Source organism: Mus musculus, chromosome 7, assembly GCF_000001635.26.
Source record: "Mus musculus strain C57BL/6J chromosome 7, GRCm38.p6 C57BL/6J".
In the NCBI taxonomy this organism is placed as follows: Eukaryota; Metazoa; Chordata; class Mammalia; order Rodentia; family Muridae; genus Mus; species Mus musculus.
In genome coordinates this window covers 24,128,146-24,144,818 of record NC_000073.6, presented here as the reverse complement: position 1 = coordinate 24,144,818, position 16,673 = coordinate 24,128,146, and the positions used below count along the sequence as shown (strand labels likewise).

The 16,673-nt window shown below is 46.3% G+C and overlaps 1 protein-coding gene across 4 annotated transcripts; it reads right to left on the bottom strand.

The window, feature by feature from the left end:
- Positions 1–1,574: 1,574 nt before the first annotated feature.
- Positions 1,575–12,447, bottom strand: Zfp235 (zinc finger protein 235). 4 transcript variants are annotated; one of them, NM_001360465.1, is made up of 6 exons: positions 11,596–12,447; positions 10,332–10,670; positions 9,504–9,561; positions 7,647–7,773; positions 6,317–6,526; positions 1,575–4,519 (listed from the first exon to the last, which is right to left on the bottom strand). In NM_001360465.1, exons 3-6 carry the CDS (start codon positions 9,516–9,518, stop codon positions 2,553–2,555), a joined length of 2,319 nt encoding a protein of 772 aa, NP_001347394.1. In that variant the 5' UTR covers positions 9,519–9,561; positions 10,332–10,670; positions 11,596–12,447; the 3' UTR covers positions 1,575–2,552. The 4 variants fall into 4 exon arrangements, 2 of the variants coding, with proteins under 2 accessions (NP_001347394.1, NP_064325.2); NM_019941.3 differs by lacking the exon at positions 6,317–6,526; NR_153441.1 differs by lacking the exons at positions 1,575–4,519; positions 6,317–6,526; positions 7,647–7,773 and adding an exon at positions 7,905–8,833.
- Positions 12,448–16,673: the final 4,226 nt, after the last annotated feature.

Here is a 16,673-nt window from a genome sequence, read left to right as displayed (position 1 = left end):
TTCTGAGGCCTGAGATGCAAAGGAATTAAGGTTTCCCTTCCTGGGAACTTGGCTCTTCTCCTGGAAGAGCCTGGAGTTGTCAGCCCAAAGGTGCAATGCTCTTTACACACCATGTTCCCCCTGTGCAGCGCTGCTGCATTCGTTTCCTGCTGACGCGGACCCAGTCCCCTCTGGATAGCTCATAAGATGCTGCACAACCACCACCACCTTTTGTTTGTTTTGTTTAATTTAATTTAATTTAATTTAATTAATTTATTTGTTTGTTTGTTTTTTCGAGACAGGGTTTCTCTGTGTAGCCCTGGCTGTCCTGGAACTCACTTTGTAGACCAGGCTGGCCTCCGAACTCAGAAATCTGCCTGCCTCTGCCTCCCGGAGTGCTGGGATTAAAGGCATGCGCTACCACGCCCGGCTTGTTTATTTTTGTTTGGCTTTTAGAGACAGGGTTTTTCTATGTAGCTCTGTGTGTCCTGGAGTTCACTGTAGGCACAAGGCTGGCCTTGAACCCACAGATGCACCAGCCTCTGCCTCTCGAGTACCAGGATTAAAGGGTTATTGTACTACACCTGACTATGGGGATGAGGTTGGTTTTTTGGTGTGTGTGTGTGTGTGTGTTTTGTTTTGTGTGTGTGGTTTTTTTTTTTTTTTTTTTTTTTTTTGGTAGGATCTCCTTTAAATTCAGGCTGGACTAGAAATCACTGTGTACCTGGAGACTACCTGGTAGTCCTGGTCCTCATCTCTCCAAAGCCTATGCCACCACACCCTGATGTTGTTTGTGTTCTGCTCAAGTGTTGGCAACAAGGTGTTTTAATATCTTTAGAAAGTTCTCAGCCTTCAGATACCTTGTTTTTCCTGTCTCCCACTTCTCTCCTCTCCACCATGATTTTCTAACTATCTAAACATTATACTCCATGGCATCCTACTCTAGGATGCTTATTTTCTTCAGTTTTGGGGTTTTACTTAAAAAAAAAAAAAGACAGAAAATCATGTAGCCCAGGCTAGCCTCAAACTTGCTCTGAAGTTGAGAAAAGTCTTGAACTACTAACCCTTCTGGTTCTGCCGTTCAAGTGCTGAAATTACAGGCATATAGCTCCTTGCCTGGCTTAGTTTGAGTTCTTTCTATTGACCTACAATTGAAAGTCTCTGATACAGTTTTCAACTATGTTGAGCATAATCTTTTACAGTTGTTGAGCCAGAGTCTTACTTTGAAGCCCAGGCTGGCCTCAAATTCATGACCCTCCTGCCTTTTTTTTTTTTTTTTTCATCTGTTGCAGGGTTTCTCTGTGTAGCCCTGGTTGTTCTGGAAATCACTGTGTGGACACCGGGATGTCTAGCCCTTCCTGCATCATTCCTGCACACACCTTGCTATCAGATGTCACAGTAGCATCCTCCTGGACCCTTGCTCTTCAGAGCTCTGGATGTGTAAACAATGACTCTGTTCTTTATCTGAAATACAACCTTGGAGAACCCGTGGGAATAGCACAGATAAGTCTAAAAATTCAGGGCAGAAGATCAGAACAACTCTGGTCAGGGAGGACAATCTGACCCGAGATTGGAGGGAAAGGATGAGAAACAACTCATTAATAATTCAAGTTTATTAAGAACCTTTATGTCATCAGCAAATACTTTGCAAAAACATTTGCAGTAGTGATTACAATAAAAAGCTCTTTCCTCAATGAATTCAGGGCCCAAAATTCCAATCGCATAAGTTTCAGTTCACCTTATTGGGTTGATAAATATGGAATTTTCAAACAGAGCATGGTTTTAGTCTATTAAGTACAAATACTAAAACTCATCCAGTACAGAGTTGCTATTGCCATGCAAAGCACCATGCTAGAGAGGCAGGTCACACACTGCAGCCTTGACTGGGTAGCACTATGCCTCAAGGGAGCTGACTAATGGTCCCTTACACGATTACTGGGGAATACGACTCAATATGAATGCAGGGTTGAGGGTTGACAAGTGTTTTCGAATTTGAGCCTTACTTGCAGGGGCTTTTCTAACTTGCTCCAGGAATGGCTGGGTCCTGAGCCACATGCAGCTCTGCACAGCAGATACAGAGAGGAGCTTCCTATGAGGAAGTGATGCTTCAGTCAACGGCGGTTCTGCCAATCACCAGCTGTGGTTAAAGCACTTCCTGCAGCCTTTCTGGAGACTTGGATGGATGCTGAGATTTCCTGCTCCGTCATATCCTGAGGGTGGCAACCTTAGAACTCTTGTACATGGTAACAGTACATTTATAGAGCAATGATCTTCTTATACGTAATTTCTGACATTTATAAAGAACTGATCTCCCAGCTGGGCACACACCTTTAATCCCAGCACTCAGGAGTCGAAAGCAGGTGGATCTCTGTGAGTTCAAGGCTAGCCAGGTCTACAGAGCAAGTTCCATGACAGCCAAAGAAATCTGGTCTTAAAAAAATTAAAATAAATAAAATAAAAAACAAAAAGAAAAAAAAAAAAGATCTCCCAAAGAAAAGAGATAATCCCGGTGAAGTCTCCTGAAGCCTCTGGGTTTGAGGAAAGCAGCGTGGAGCCCACCTAATAGAACAAACCTAGGGATTCCCTGCACTGTGGACTCTCTGGTGGTAGACCAGATGTGATCTCTGACTGAAGCCCTTAGAGCAAATGCTGCAGATGTAGGGCCTTTCCCCAGTGTGGACCCTCTGGTGAGTGTGGAAGTGTGAGGCCTGACTGAAGCCCTTCCCACACTGCTGACACGTGTAGGGTTTCTCTCCTGTGTGGACCCTCTGGTGAGCAGTAAGTCCTGCACTCCAGCTGAATTCCTTCCCACACTCCTCACACTTGAACGGCTTCTCCCCGGTGTGAATTATCTGATGAACTTGGAGATTGGATCTCTGGCTGAAGGCTTTCCCACATGTGTCACATTTGTAGGGCCTCTCCCCTGTGTGCACTCTCTGATGGGCCTGGAGGTGCGAGGCCTGACTGAATCGCTTCTGGCACGCATTGCATCTGAATGGCTTCTCACCAGTGTGGACACTCTGATGGGCCTGCAGATTGGAGGCCTGACTGAAGCCTTTTCCACACTCCTCACATTTATATGGTCTCTCTCCAGTGTGGACTCTCTGGTGATTGTGGAGGTTCAAACTCCAGTTGAAGCGCTTCCCACACACATCACATCTGTATGGTTTTTCCCCAGTGTGAACTCTCTGATGGGCTTGAAAATAGGAGCTCTGACTGAAGCCCTTCCCACAGACACTGCAGCAAAATGGCTTCTCTCCTGTATGGACCCTCTGGTGGCTTTGGAAGCTTGAGGCTGAACTGAAACCCTTCCCACACTCTTCACATTTATATGGCTTCTCTCCTGTGTGGACCCGCTGATGGCTGTGGAGGTTGAAGCTCAAGCTGAAGCGCTTCCCACACTCGTCACACTTGTACGGTTTCTCTTCAGTGTGGACTCTCTGGTGGGTGTGAAGGTTTGAGCTACAGCTGAAGCATTTGCCACAGTCTCCACACTTATATGGCTTCTCTCCTGTGTGAATTCTCTCATGGGCCTGGAGGTGTGACCTCTGTGTGAAGCCCTTCCCACACACCTCACACTTGTAAGGTTTCTCTCCAGTGTGCACTCGGCAGTGAATGTTGAGATCTGTGCTTCGGCTGAAGCCCTTCCCACAGTTGTCGCAGCAGTAGGGCTTCTCGCCTGTGTGGATGGGCAGGTGAGCATACAGGTGTGAGCTCTGGTTAAAGCTCTTCCCACACTCAGGGCAGGTATAGGGTTTCTCCCCCGTGTGCACTCTCTGGTGAGTCTGCAGATTTGAGCTCTGACTGAAAGCCTTGCCACACTCTTGACACCAGTAGCGCTTTCTTCCTGGATGGACACTTTGTTGAATGACACTGGAGGTATAACTAGTGTCCTCATATGTACCATGTACAGGGGACTTATTTCCTAAGAGGACCTGCTGAGTCTCCTGACTGGGGCTGTCAATGAAGGCGTCTTGGCCTGTGTTGCACTGGTAGGCCTTCTGTTCTGTGTAAACAGGAGACTGGGTGAGACATGCCATAGGGAAGATGACTTGATCACAGTCACCACTGCTGGGGACTTTGTCTCTTTTATGCAGTATATTGTTATCTTGATGGGAAATGCAATTCAGAATGTCAACACCCAGAGCCAACAGCTGAGACTTAGTTTTCACCAGAGTCTGAGTACAGCGTTTCTCATGGTTCCATCTCTCACTAAAGTCTGTTTTACTCCAAGAACTCTGAGCCCTCCCAGACAGAAATTCCTGATTTTCGGTAATGCTGGAATGATCGCTTGTGAGACTCTCCAGACAGCCATTATCCTCGGAGACCTGGAGAGGCTCTTCTGTTCCGCCATGGCAGGAGGAGTGACATTGCTCCAGGAAGTGAGAACTCTTTCCTTGAATGTTTACTACAACATCTGGAGTGCTGGCCAGTTTCTTGACATCATGGCCTGTCATATGCCAGCATGGAAGCCACCCCAGTGAAAGGTGCCTTAATCCTGTTGAGTCAAGAGTGTCCACCTTGTTTGGACTCTGACTTCCTAAAGAAGAGAGAATAGAAGGTGATCTCAGTGAGGATGGAGGCTTTGAAGATCTGAGTCCTCACTTCTCTCTGGGAACATTAGCTAAATACCAGCATCACACAGAGTGCAGATTCACAAGAGCAAGCCTCAGTTGACCATGGTAGGAAATTTGTGGTGAACCCAGGAGGGAAGGCTCAGGGCACCTTCAGCATCTACTGAGTACTGCCTCACAAGGCCCGTGTGTAGCTGTGCAGATGGATAATGAGAAGAAAGAACTTTTCAGCATTTTTGGCATTTTTATTTGAGCAATGGTATGGGCTAGAATACACATGAGTCTTAACTCCTTCTGAGACTGGAGGGAACAGAGAAAACTAGAGTGACCTGGTCCTACGCTGTCTGATCAGGGGCACCTGACTGGGAGCCAAGGTGAGAGAGTGTAATGGGAAGGCACGGAAGCTTCAGAGGTGGAGGGAAGAAAAGAGGTGTACAAGGATCACAGGCACAGCAAAGGACCGGTGTCCAGCTTGAGGAGGCCACTGTGTTGGAGAGAACACGTGTATAGGAAGAGACTGAAATAACCTCAGCATACAAGCTCACTTGGAAAATACGAGAAGAGAGATAAAGCTTTAAGATTGAAAGATTTAAAATACTCAAAACACACCGCTGATTAGGACAGGGCTTTTCTGGGGTGAAAAAGGCAGGCTGCAAGGGCAGGAGCGAGTAGGTTTCTTTAAATGCCTGCTCTGCAACCTAAGATCACGAGGCTCACAAAGGAGCAGGAAGAAGGGCTCAAAAAAGAAGGGAGATCTCAGCTGCCAACCTAACAAAGCAGATGTCATGATAGAATAACAAGGGTTGCTACACTATCATATAGGTCCCCTAAGGAAATGAGAAAATGACCTGAGAGCAAACTATCAGGACAGGAAACAACAACAGTGAAAGGGACAACTTCTGAAGCTGAAAACAGAAACAAGTGAAGTAGAAGACCAGTGTTCCCAGGATGCAGCTCGGTAGCTTCCATGACACATCAGAATAGTTAGTATAAGTGGGAGAAAAGTATAGGAATGAAGTGGCGTGTGTGTGTGTGTGTGTGTGTGTATGTGTGTGGGGGGGGAGTTGGTGGTGGTGGGGATGCTCTTGTGAGGAACATGAAAGGCTTTCTAGGGATGGCTGTTGCTGTTGCTGCAGCTGCACAAGGGGCACAGGCTTCATGGAACCCCTGCTAACACGTGCAAACACTCAGGATTTTGGTGTGTCACCACAACCAAAATCTGTGGTAACAAGTCTGGTGGTTCTCAGACACTCAGAGGCAAGTGCAGACTATGGAGATTGAGCAGCAGACACATGGAAAGCAGCTCCTCAGAGCTGGATCTGTGAGGACTTCTCAGCAGACAAATACAGAGAAAGAGGAGGCTGGCATTCTACCTGGAAAGAGAATTCTAAGCAGAGAAAAGCAAGCAATAGCAATAGCAGCTTAGACACAAAGACAGAAGTAGGGGGAAAAAATGGAGACCAGCAGAGCTGGAGTGTGAGGCCCTAGGGAGATGGGGTACCAGTCAGGCACAGTGGACCAAGCCCATTACCCTAGTGGTTGGGACACTGAGGCAGGAGAATCACAAAATTCCAGGCAAGCCTAGGCTACATAGCTACACCTTGCCACAAAACATTGAAAAGCAACTTGATTTTACTGAGGGAAAATGGAAGCCAACAGTCTGAGGTAGGGAAGAGTACACAGGAAATCTTCATTTGGGGGTTGGAGGGGAAGCACCCTCAGAAGGGCAGAAGAAGGGCTGGGCATCCGCTGGCTATACTTACCTGTTTGAGTCAAGGACACATGAAAGAGGCTGTGGAAATTCCCTGCAGCTAATGAAAGCCTCAGAGGCCAGGCGTGTGGGCGGACTATCCCTGTACTGTGTGAAGCTTGGGAGGTGAAGCCTGGATTGCCTTGGAGACCACAAGAGGTCAGAGGTGCCAGAGCTGTGGGATACCTGCTGAGGAAAGCTGCTAACAGGGAGTGGAACCAGCCTAAGGGAAAGAAGTGTGTTGCAGTCAGTGGAGCTGAAGACCCGAAGAGTGCTTTGACATCAGACAGAGATGCAGAGTTTGGGGTTTGCTCTCCTGGTTTCCGTTCTTGCTTTGGTTCAGTCTTTGCTCGCCGGGCTGCCTTTCCTCCCTTCTAGAAAAGAATATTCCGTGCCATCGTATGTTGGATTATGTGGTCTGCCTTTTGATTTTGATTTTATAGAAGGATATACTCGAGAGATTTCATGAGTCTCAGAAGAGAGTTTGAACTCTGGACTTTTAAACAGGGTTGAGACTGTGATCGACTCTGGGGACTTTTGTGGTTGGACTGAACGCATTTTGCATTCTGCTATGGCTACAAGCCTTTGGGGGTCAGGGAGTAGAATGTGGTGGTGTGGATAGGTATGGCCTCCATAAACTCGTGTGTTAGAATGCTTGGTCCATAAGGAATGTGGAGGACTGACAGATATCAGAGGGTGTGGCCTTGTTAGAAAAAAATGTGTCAGAGCCGGTGGACTTTGGAGTTTCAAATACTCAAGTCAGGCCCAGTGTCTCTGTCTTCTTGTTCCCTTTAGATCTGAATATAGAACACTCTGCTACCATGACTGACTGAATGCTGCTATTCTCCCTACCATGGAGACAGTGGACTAAACCTCAGAAACAATAAACAAGCCCCAATTAAATGCTTTCCTTTTAAGACTTGCCATGGTCATGGCATTGACTAAAATGCACACACACTCTCACATTCACAACGAAATGCTTACAATTTTTATTTAAAGCACAGCATCTATGTGTAAAATTCAGTTGTAAAAAATAAAGTGGAAGCCAGAGAGATGGTTCAGTGATACAGAGCTCTGGCTGCCCTTCCACAGGACCCAGGGTGTGTGTGCAGCACCCACATGCTGGCTCACAACCATCTGTAAGTCCAGGTCCAGGGGATCTAATGCCCTCTTCTGGCCTCTGTGGGCATCATGAGTGAATGTGGCACAGACACACACGCAGACAAAACACTCACGTGTACATAAAATACAAAATAAGTAACCCTAAAAGGGAAGCAGTGGCGTGCAACAGACACACGGGTGTGAACTCTGACATCACCAAGGACACAGGGCCCCGTCCTCACCCACTGCCAGGAGGTTCAGGAAGTTCTCCAGCATCACATCATGGTACAGCTTCCTCTGGGCAGCGTCCAGCAGCCCCATCTCCTCTTCACTGAAGACTACGGCCACATCCCTGAACGTCACTGCCTCCTGTGACAGCAAGCACATGCCACCTCAGATTCATTTCTGATGTCACTGGGTCTGGACAACTGTTTATACAGTGTCTGTTGTCTAAGTTAGGGCTTCTATTGCTGGGACAAATCACCATGAACAAAAAGGCAAGTTGGGAAGAAAAGGGTTTATTAGGCTTACACTTTCATATTCCTGTTCATTATTGAAGGAAGTCAGGACAGGAACTCGAGCAGGGGCAGGAACCTGGAGAAAGGAGCTGATGCAGAAGCTATGGAGTGGTGCTATATACTGGCTTGCTCAGCATGTTTTCTTATAGAACCCAGGACCTCAACTGAGGCTCTTTGATGACTCTCGCTGGTGTCAACTTGACACGTAACACCAGCCAGTATACCTATTCACCCCTTTCTATAGCTACAGAGGGGATAGAGGCAAAGAGAAAACACGGTACAAGGAACTTGGTGCCATTTCCACAGCTGGGTCAGTAGGTCCGCCACCGTTAAATGGGAAGTCACGGATTCCAACCCATGTCGGGAGTCATGTACTGACTTTGTACTGGAAAGAGCTGACAATGCCCTGCTCCTTCTGGGCAGTACAGTTCAGGTGTATCTTCAGTCACAAATCCAAACTGCTCTGAATGACAGTCCATGAATGATGACATCATTTAAAATGTTTTATGTTGTGCAACATTATGAATTTTAGATTCAGAATACTTCATTAGTAAAATCTGTTCTTTCTTGATGCCCTCATTGCCCAAGGTAGGTCAACCCCAGAAGGTTTGCAGATGGTGGTAGCCAGATGCTCCTTGGTTATTCAGGATATGAATTTCAAATGCAGGAAATGAGGGTGACCAGTGATCTGTGTGCACACGTATGCATACATGTCAGTGTACCTATGTACATGAGGGTGCACATGCATTTAGAAACTAGAAGACAGCCTTTGGTGCAGGCCATCATTTTTTTTTTGGGGGGGGGGGCGGAAATAGGGCCTTTCACTGGCCTGGAACTTGCCAAATAGGCTAGGATGGCTGCCAGTGAGTACCAGGAATCTTCTTGCCTCCAGAGTCCCAGAAACAGGAGACCTGCTTTGGCAAGATGGAAAAAAAAAGCTGGACTCCCAAAATGTATCCTGTGAGATCTACATGCACTCCTTGGCATGCTTACAACCAACCCCCTCACACAATAATGGTAATACAAAATTTTAAAGTAAAAATATAATTCATAACCCACATGAGTATGGAGACCTCATACTGAATTGTACAATAAAATTAGGCAAATAGTGGAAAATGTCATTTTTTTAAATGTAAATGAACTAAAGGGATTTTAAAATGTATGTGTACACCATCTGTTTGTGTGTAGATGTGTGTGTGTGCAGGTGCCCTGGGAGGCTAGAAGAGAGCGTTGAACATCCTCTAATTACATATAATTGGAGTTACAGGCAGTTGTAAGCTATCAGGTGTGAGTGCTGGGAACCAAACTGAGCTAGTGCTCTTAACTACTGAGCCATCACTCCAGCCCACTTTTTCAAATTCTTTTTACTCATCCTTGTACACTTTCCCAAGTGCAGTGCACTTTGAGCACATGTCCCACTGTCCTCTCTTATCCCTCCTCCTTCCAGACCTTTCTTCTCAGCAACTTCCCCTCTTCCTTCATGCAGTTCAGAGAGGCTCTGTGTAGAGCACTTGCCCAGCATGCAGGGATCATGTTTCCAATCCCTAGCACTGTGGGGATGGGGGAAGCAACCCAACTTACCTGTAACTTGGTCATTGTTCTCTTCTCTTTGAGACAAGGCAGGGCTCTGGGAAGCAAGCTGGGGAAGAGGGGCTTCGTGAGAACACTGCTAGGACAGTTGGTCCACATGGCTTCCTCAGCTTCTCCATCAGCCCCAAGGGCTGTGCAGGTTGACCAGGCTTTTCTACCTGCTTCCTGCTAATCAGTAGTGTAAGGCTCCAGGTTACCAGGTCATGCGTGCCTCACTTCACTCACAGCAAAGGGTTAGACAAGCCCACAATTCTCTATTTCTGGCAGCTTCAGGGATGCCGTGTACTCGCACCTTCACAATGCTGCCTGTAGTGATGGGCTTTCCATAAAAACAAATGTTTAAGAAGTCTCGAGCTCTCTGATGAACGCTGTGTCATAACTGACCACCACTATCTAAGGGTCTGTTAATGTGACAGCTATCTTACATATAACTATTTCCTTACACAGTAGTGAAATCCCCACCCCCATATTCTCTCCTTCTAAAAATTTTAAATTCTAGTAAACGTTGCTCATCTGCAAGAGCCCCCACCAAGTTTCTTTTCCCACATACATGAAGATAATCACCAATAAAAAGCTAAACCCTCTCTAAGGAAAGGGGAGTTTGGCCTTGCGATATGGCTCAAAGGGTATGAGCGACTGCTGCTGAGGCTGACCACCTGAGTTCAAGACTCTGAAGCCCACGTGGTGGAAGGAGTGACCCTACTCCCACAGGTAGTTTTCTGACCTATTCCTTTTATCAGCTATGGAACGTCCCACTCTTTAAGTAAATAAACAATGAAATATATGCAAAAAGAGCACATCAAAACCAGAGTTGCATACCACTTAAGGCTTTAGGACACTGCTATCTGCCATCACCGTTCCTCTGACAGACTCCCGTGGGAAGCTAGACTCTCTCCAGGGCTCCACAAGCAGCTGAGACGGGTCCAGGAATCCTGGGCAGCGCCGTCTCAAGCAGAGCCCAGCTAGAGAGGACCGGCCGACGCCAGCGGTGCCCCTCTTCTCCCCGGAGATGCAGACTCGGTCCCCGAGAAGACACACCGAAACACCAGCACACAGAAGGGTCGCGGAACGCTGCAGGATGTCACCTCATCAGAAGTACTGCCAGGGAGCCTGGCCTTGCGGCAGCGGAAGTCACCTCAGCCGTCACTGGCGCTGGAACTACAATTCCCAGAATGCGTCAGCGGAAGCGCCTAGCTCTGTGCTTTTTCCGGGACTACATTCCCCAGACTACTAAAGCCTCCATATGTTCCAAGCTCTTTTAACTGGCATGTGAGCCTTAGAAATCGCTTTTTGGGAGCTCGCTCACCGGGGGTGCTTTTCGGTTTCTTTATTTTTGAAATGCCATGTAAGACATCTATGGATACTTTTTTATTTCTGTTCTGTTTTGTTTTGTTTTGTTTTTTCCCCGAGGCAGTTTCTCTGCGTAGCCCTGGATCTCCTGGAATTCTGTTTGTAGATCAGGCTGGCCTCAAACTGAGAGATCCCTTTGTCTCTCGCTCCCGGGTGCTGGGATAAGAGGTAAGCACCACCATGCCCAGCTGTGGGTCCTTTTTAAGAACACTGAAGTCTCATTTTATATTATATTATAAAAGCTAAAACTTCAACTGCTCAGCTATAGGAGCCTGATTCAGCAGCAGAGGCAGAGTCCCTGAATAGAATCCTCCAGTCACAGGCTGTGGGAGTGATGGTAGAGCACAGGGTGTCTGGGTCACTATTCTACTGCTATGAAGAGACACCATGATCAAAGCTTGTTTCAGAGGCTTAGTCCATTAACATGGCAGAAAGCATGGCTCCCTGCTATTTCCAATCATTCAAATACATAGATGTATGGGGGCCACTGTTAGTCAAACCATCACACTCTGCTACCTGTCTCGATAAGCCTTTGCCCATATCATAATGCCAAATGCGTTCAGCCCAACTTCAAAAGTCCCCACCATCTATTGCAATCCCAATATTTTTTAAAAATCTAAATGTCAAACTTTTATGATACTCATGACAATCTCTTCATTGTAATTCCCTGTAAAATCAAAATCAAAAAGCAGACCACATAATCCAATGTGTTATGGCATAAAATATACTTTACCATTTCTTAATGGGAAGGCAGTATAGTGAGGAAACACTGGACCATAGCAAGACTAAAAACCAAAGGTGGAGGCCAAACTCTGCATCTCCATGCTGATGTCAAAGCACTCTTCAGATGCTTTACTCTTTCGGCTATGTTGGCTGTAACACACTTGTCTCTCTCAGGCTGGTTTCACCTCAGTCTGCAGCTCTCTGCAGCTGGGATCCCATAGTTCTGGCATCTTCAACATCTTGTGGTCTCCGACATAATCCAGGTTCACAGCTTCACTCAATGCCCTCTCTTGGCCACTATGCAGGAACTCTCCTATACTACAACTGCCTTCAGGGCATTTCCTTCATTACTAAGGGAGGCTCAAGAACCCTTTTCTTGTATCCTTGACTCTAAAGCCAGAACCAAGTGTTTCTTGTATCCTTGACTCTAAAGCCAGAACCAAGTGGCCAAAGCTGGCATGTTCTGCTGCTCGATGGTCTGGACCTTGGCCCCATCCGATTCTATGTCCACTATCTTTCTGGAACTGATGGCCTTCCTCGTGCTGAAGCTGGAACTGATGGCCTCCCTCATGCTGAAGCTGTACTGATGGCCTCCCTCATGCTGAAGCTGGAACTGATGGCCTCCCTCATGCTGAAGCTGGAACTGATGGCCTCCCTCATGCTGAAGCTTTTCCTCTTCCTTCTCACAGGCTGGAGGCTTCGCTGGGTGGGGTGTTGCCCTGAGGTCAGCACTCCCTTTATAGCATTCAGAATCAGGCTTTTCCTTAAGCCTTCACGGTGCTTCTTTTCTCCTCACACTCCACACTGCATAGTTCTTTCTGTCTGGCTTGCTCCTCCTCATGCTGGATCTCCATGAGAGCGACTGCTAATAACCACAAGACACAGTCAACACAAGGCTGTCTGGAAATCTCCCCTGCTTATGCCAGTAATACAAAACTCATCAACTTAGCTTCAGGCAGATTTTTAGGATGAGGACAAAAATCACCCACTTTTTTTCCTCAGTATATGACTAGAATGGTTTAGGCCATGTACTGTTTGCCTCTGAAACTTCTTGAGCTGCCCCCCACCCCCAGCTCAAATTGCCCTTGTCTTGCATTCTCCTCCTAGGATGACCCACTAAGCTCTACTAATCAAAAAGCACTTAATAATTTTGTAGTGGAAAGTCCTAAAGTCTTCCATATTCCTTCAACAAACAGCATGGTCAGGCTTGTCACAGCAATACTCCAGTCCCTGGTACCAACTCCTGTCTTGGTCACTGTTCTATTGCTTTGAAGAGATACCACAAGTCCAAGCAACTCTTACCAAAGGAAGCATTTAACTGGGGGCTGGCTTACACTTTCAGAGGTTTAGTCCTTTATCAGAGCAGGAACATGGCAGCAGGCAGGCATGATGCTGAAGAAGTAGCTGAGACTTAGATCCTGATCCATATGCAGAGAGGCAGAGAAAGAGAAATGGACTCACATGTGCTTTTAAAATCTTGATGCTCATACCCAGTGATAGACTTTTTCCAAGAAGGCCACGCCTGCTCACCTTTTAAATCCTTTCAAGGAGTTCCACTCCCTGAAGACTAAGCATTCAAATATATGAGCTATGGGGGCATTCTCAGTCAAACCACAACCTGCCTAGAATCCCCCAGTGAAGGGCTGGGAGCCTGGCTCAGTGGTAGTACTGACACCTGACGTATGTGACTCCTGTATTTGTGCCATAATTACTCTTCTTCTTCCAAACATGCACACACACACACACACACACACACACACACACACACACACACACACTAATTGGAAGCAAAGGGTAAGTAAAACTGGAAAAGCTGTTTTCTTGAGTGCACCAGAAGCTAGGTTTGAGAAACACTGGATTTAACTCATAGCCAATGCTGTGTCCTTGGATATTCACCACCCATACAACCTACAGATACAACAAAAAAAGAAAACCATTTATTGATTCTCACAATAAAAGCAAAGTGCCATATTGAAGCCGGCAAGAAGACTCCATACCAGCTAGCCTGACCTCTTAGTGTGGCAGAAACAAGAGACCCTGCCCGTGGCCTGCAAATGCCTTGGCAGGTACAGGCCCGGGGACCTGAGTTCAATCCTTGAAACACACACAGTGGAAGGAGAGAGCTGACTTTCTGTAATTTACATCTGCCTCTACCACAGGTGCTGCAGCACACTGGTGTACACACACACACACTCACACACACACACACACACACACACACACACAGAGGCATGCAAACACAAATTAATAAATAAATACATAAATAAAGTAAATGACATATTACAGGAAGACGGCTTACTTTGTCTCAGCGAGTTGACAATCCACTTCTGAGCCAACCATGCTGCAGCCACATGTCAGCTTCTTGCTTGGAGGACAGTTCAACTCAGTGCTACTCTCTTGTTCCATCTCCCTCCCTAAAACATAACAAAACCATGTCCATTTACCATGGAGTCTCAGGATCTGCTCTAGCTTGTAGCTCAGGTTATTGACCTAAGTCTAGAATACTGTGTCAGAGACAAGAGTATGGACTGTGTTTACTCCACTGTTATACACCCATTCAATCCTTCTTAAACAGGTTCAGTGTGTGTGTGTGTGTCTGTCTGTCTGTCTATCTGTCTGTGTCTGTGGGTACAGGTGCCCTTGTGGGCTACAAGTGGATGCCAGATCCCCTTGGGCTAAAGTTACCTGTGATTTGTCAACTTGCAGGGAAGAGGGAGCCTCAGCTGAGGAGATGCCTCCATGAGACTGGGCTGTATGCAAGTTTATGAAGCATTTTCATTATTAGTGGTTGATGTGGGAGGGGCCCAACTCACTGTAAACGGTGCCAGCCCTGGGCAAATGGTCCGCAGGTATATAAAAAGGCAAGCTGAGCAGTCAGGACTGGCTTTTGATCCCAGCACTCGGGAGGCAGAGGATGGAGGAATCTGTGAATTTGAGCCCAGACTGGTTTACACAGTGAATTCCAGGACAGCCAGAGCTCTATCTCAACAAACAAACAAACAAACAAACAAACAAACAAACACCTAGCAATCCATGGACAGCAGCAAGCCTGTTGGCAGTGTTCCCCCATGGTTCCTACTCAGGCTTCCTTCAGAGATTGACTATGATTGGCAGGTCCAGCCCAAGATGGTTTTGTTCAGTGATTATCACAGTAACAGAAACCAAACCAGAACTGGAAGTTCTCTCCTCCATTTGGAAATGTGTCCAATAAACATCAAATTTAATGAGTCCAGTCATCCCTGATCTCAAGTTTTCCTCAGTAGCAAGGAGCCTGTGAGTTGTTTGTGTGGGGGTTTCTAAGGACAGGTGACATGTAACTCTCCATAGAAACATGTATGAGTGTATATATACATATATATAATACAGCTTGCTGGCATCACACAAAGTCAGCAAAATAACCTCTGAAAGTATAATGAAATTACAAAGATACAAAATTCACACATGGCTTGCAGTGAGCTAGCCCACCACAAAAGTTGTGGCATGGTCAGTGACAGCTGTGCATCTGAAATTAAAATTTTAAATTAAAACTCAGGTAGACCAGGCTAGCCTCAAACTTGCTCTGTGGTTGAGAAAAGCTCCGAACTCCTAAACCTTCTTGTTCCACCTTCCAAGTGCTGGGATCGAAGGCATGCACCTACATTCCTGGACTAGTTGGGTTATTCCTATTGACCTATAGTGAAGTTCTCTGATAATATTTTTCAGCTATGTTAAGCATAATTTTTGTAGTTGTTGAGACAGAGTCTCACTTTGAAGCCCAAGCTGGCCTGGAATTCATGATCTTCTTGCCTAAACCTCCAAATTGTATGTATACCACCATGTCAGACTTAGATTTTTTTTTTAACTGAGGTGGGGTTTCTCTGTATGGCCCTGGCTGTCCTAGAACTCACTCTGTAGACCAGGCTGGCCTGGAATTCATAGAGATCCACCTCCCTCTGCCTCCTGAGTGCTGGGACTAAAGACTTATACCACAACTGCCCAGTCTTTTCCTAGAACCTTGAATACAATGATTAGTCATGGCTAATCTCATACAGCAAGTTTGAGGCAAGCTTGGACTACACAATTCCCTGATAATGCCAGAACACAGTCTTTCCTAATTGTCATTGTAGTTATTTGCCTGCTGTCTCCTAGCAATAGATCGTCCTCACTTCTCAAGCAAAGGCTACATAGCTTGGAGACAGCTACGAGTCAGAATTGGTGCTTTTGCCTGGAAATGGGTGCACCTGCTTTGCCAGAGTATTGTAATGGATCTGGCCAGGAATTAGGCTGGAATTGGGTCTAGATAGATAGATAGATAGATAGATAGATAGATAGATAGATAGATAGATAGATAGATAGATAGATAGATAGGGATAGAATATAATTGCAAGACAGGGTTTCTCTGTGTAGTTCTGGATGACCTGGAACTCTATCTGTAAACCAGGCTTGCCTCAAACTTAAGATATGCACCTGCCACTGCCTCCTGAATGCTGGGATTAAAGGCATGCACCACCACCTCCTGGTTTTCGTTACTCTCTTGTAGTCATTATCTTAAGAATATCACTGTTATGGTCAGAATGGGAGTGCTTAGGGACTTTTTTTCAAGTGTCCCTGATGTTCCTTTAATTTGGGGCCATTGCTGTGTATGTGTATATATATATATACCACAGAAGGATTCTCTGACTGTAGGTTTCCCTTTTCTCAGGATAACTCCCCATTGTTTGTACCAGGGTCAGTCTAGTTGTCTGAAGGTCCAGCAATGGTCTCCCTTTTTGCCTCTTTGGTCTATTTTGACTGAAGGTCAGAGAGGCCTACTCAGCCACACACCATTGAGACAGCATTTGTACTTTGGTTGGGAGGGCAGGGGTGGGGCACACAATTCTGCCATTTCATAAGCAACTGGAAGACAAGAGCTTGCATGAAGAGATCCATGTGAGAGAATTAAGAAAACAACAGGAAGGCCAGAGCCTGACCCAGCCCAAGCCTTGCCTTCTCTTATTGTTGCATTTGTACAAATACTGTGACTAGTCCAAATAGTTCTGAACTTTCTGTTACTCAGAACTCAGAGCACCCTGGCTGATGAAACCACCACAAGCTTGCACAATACTCTCC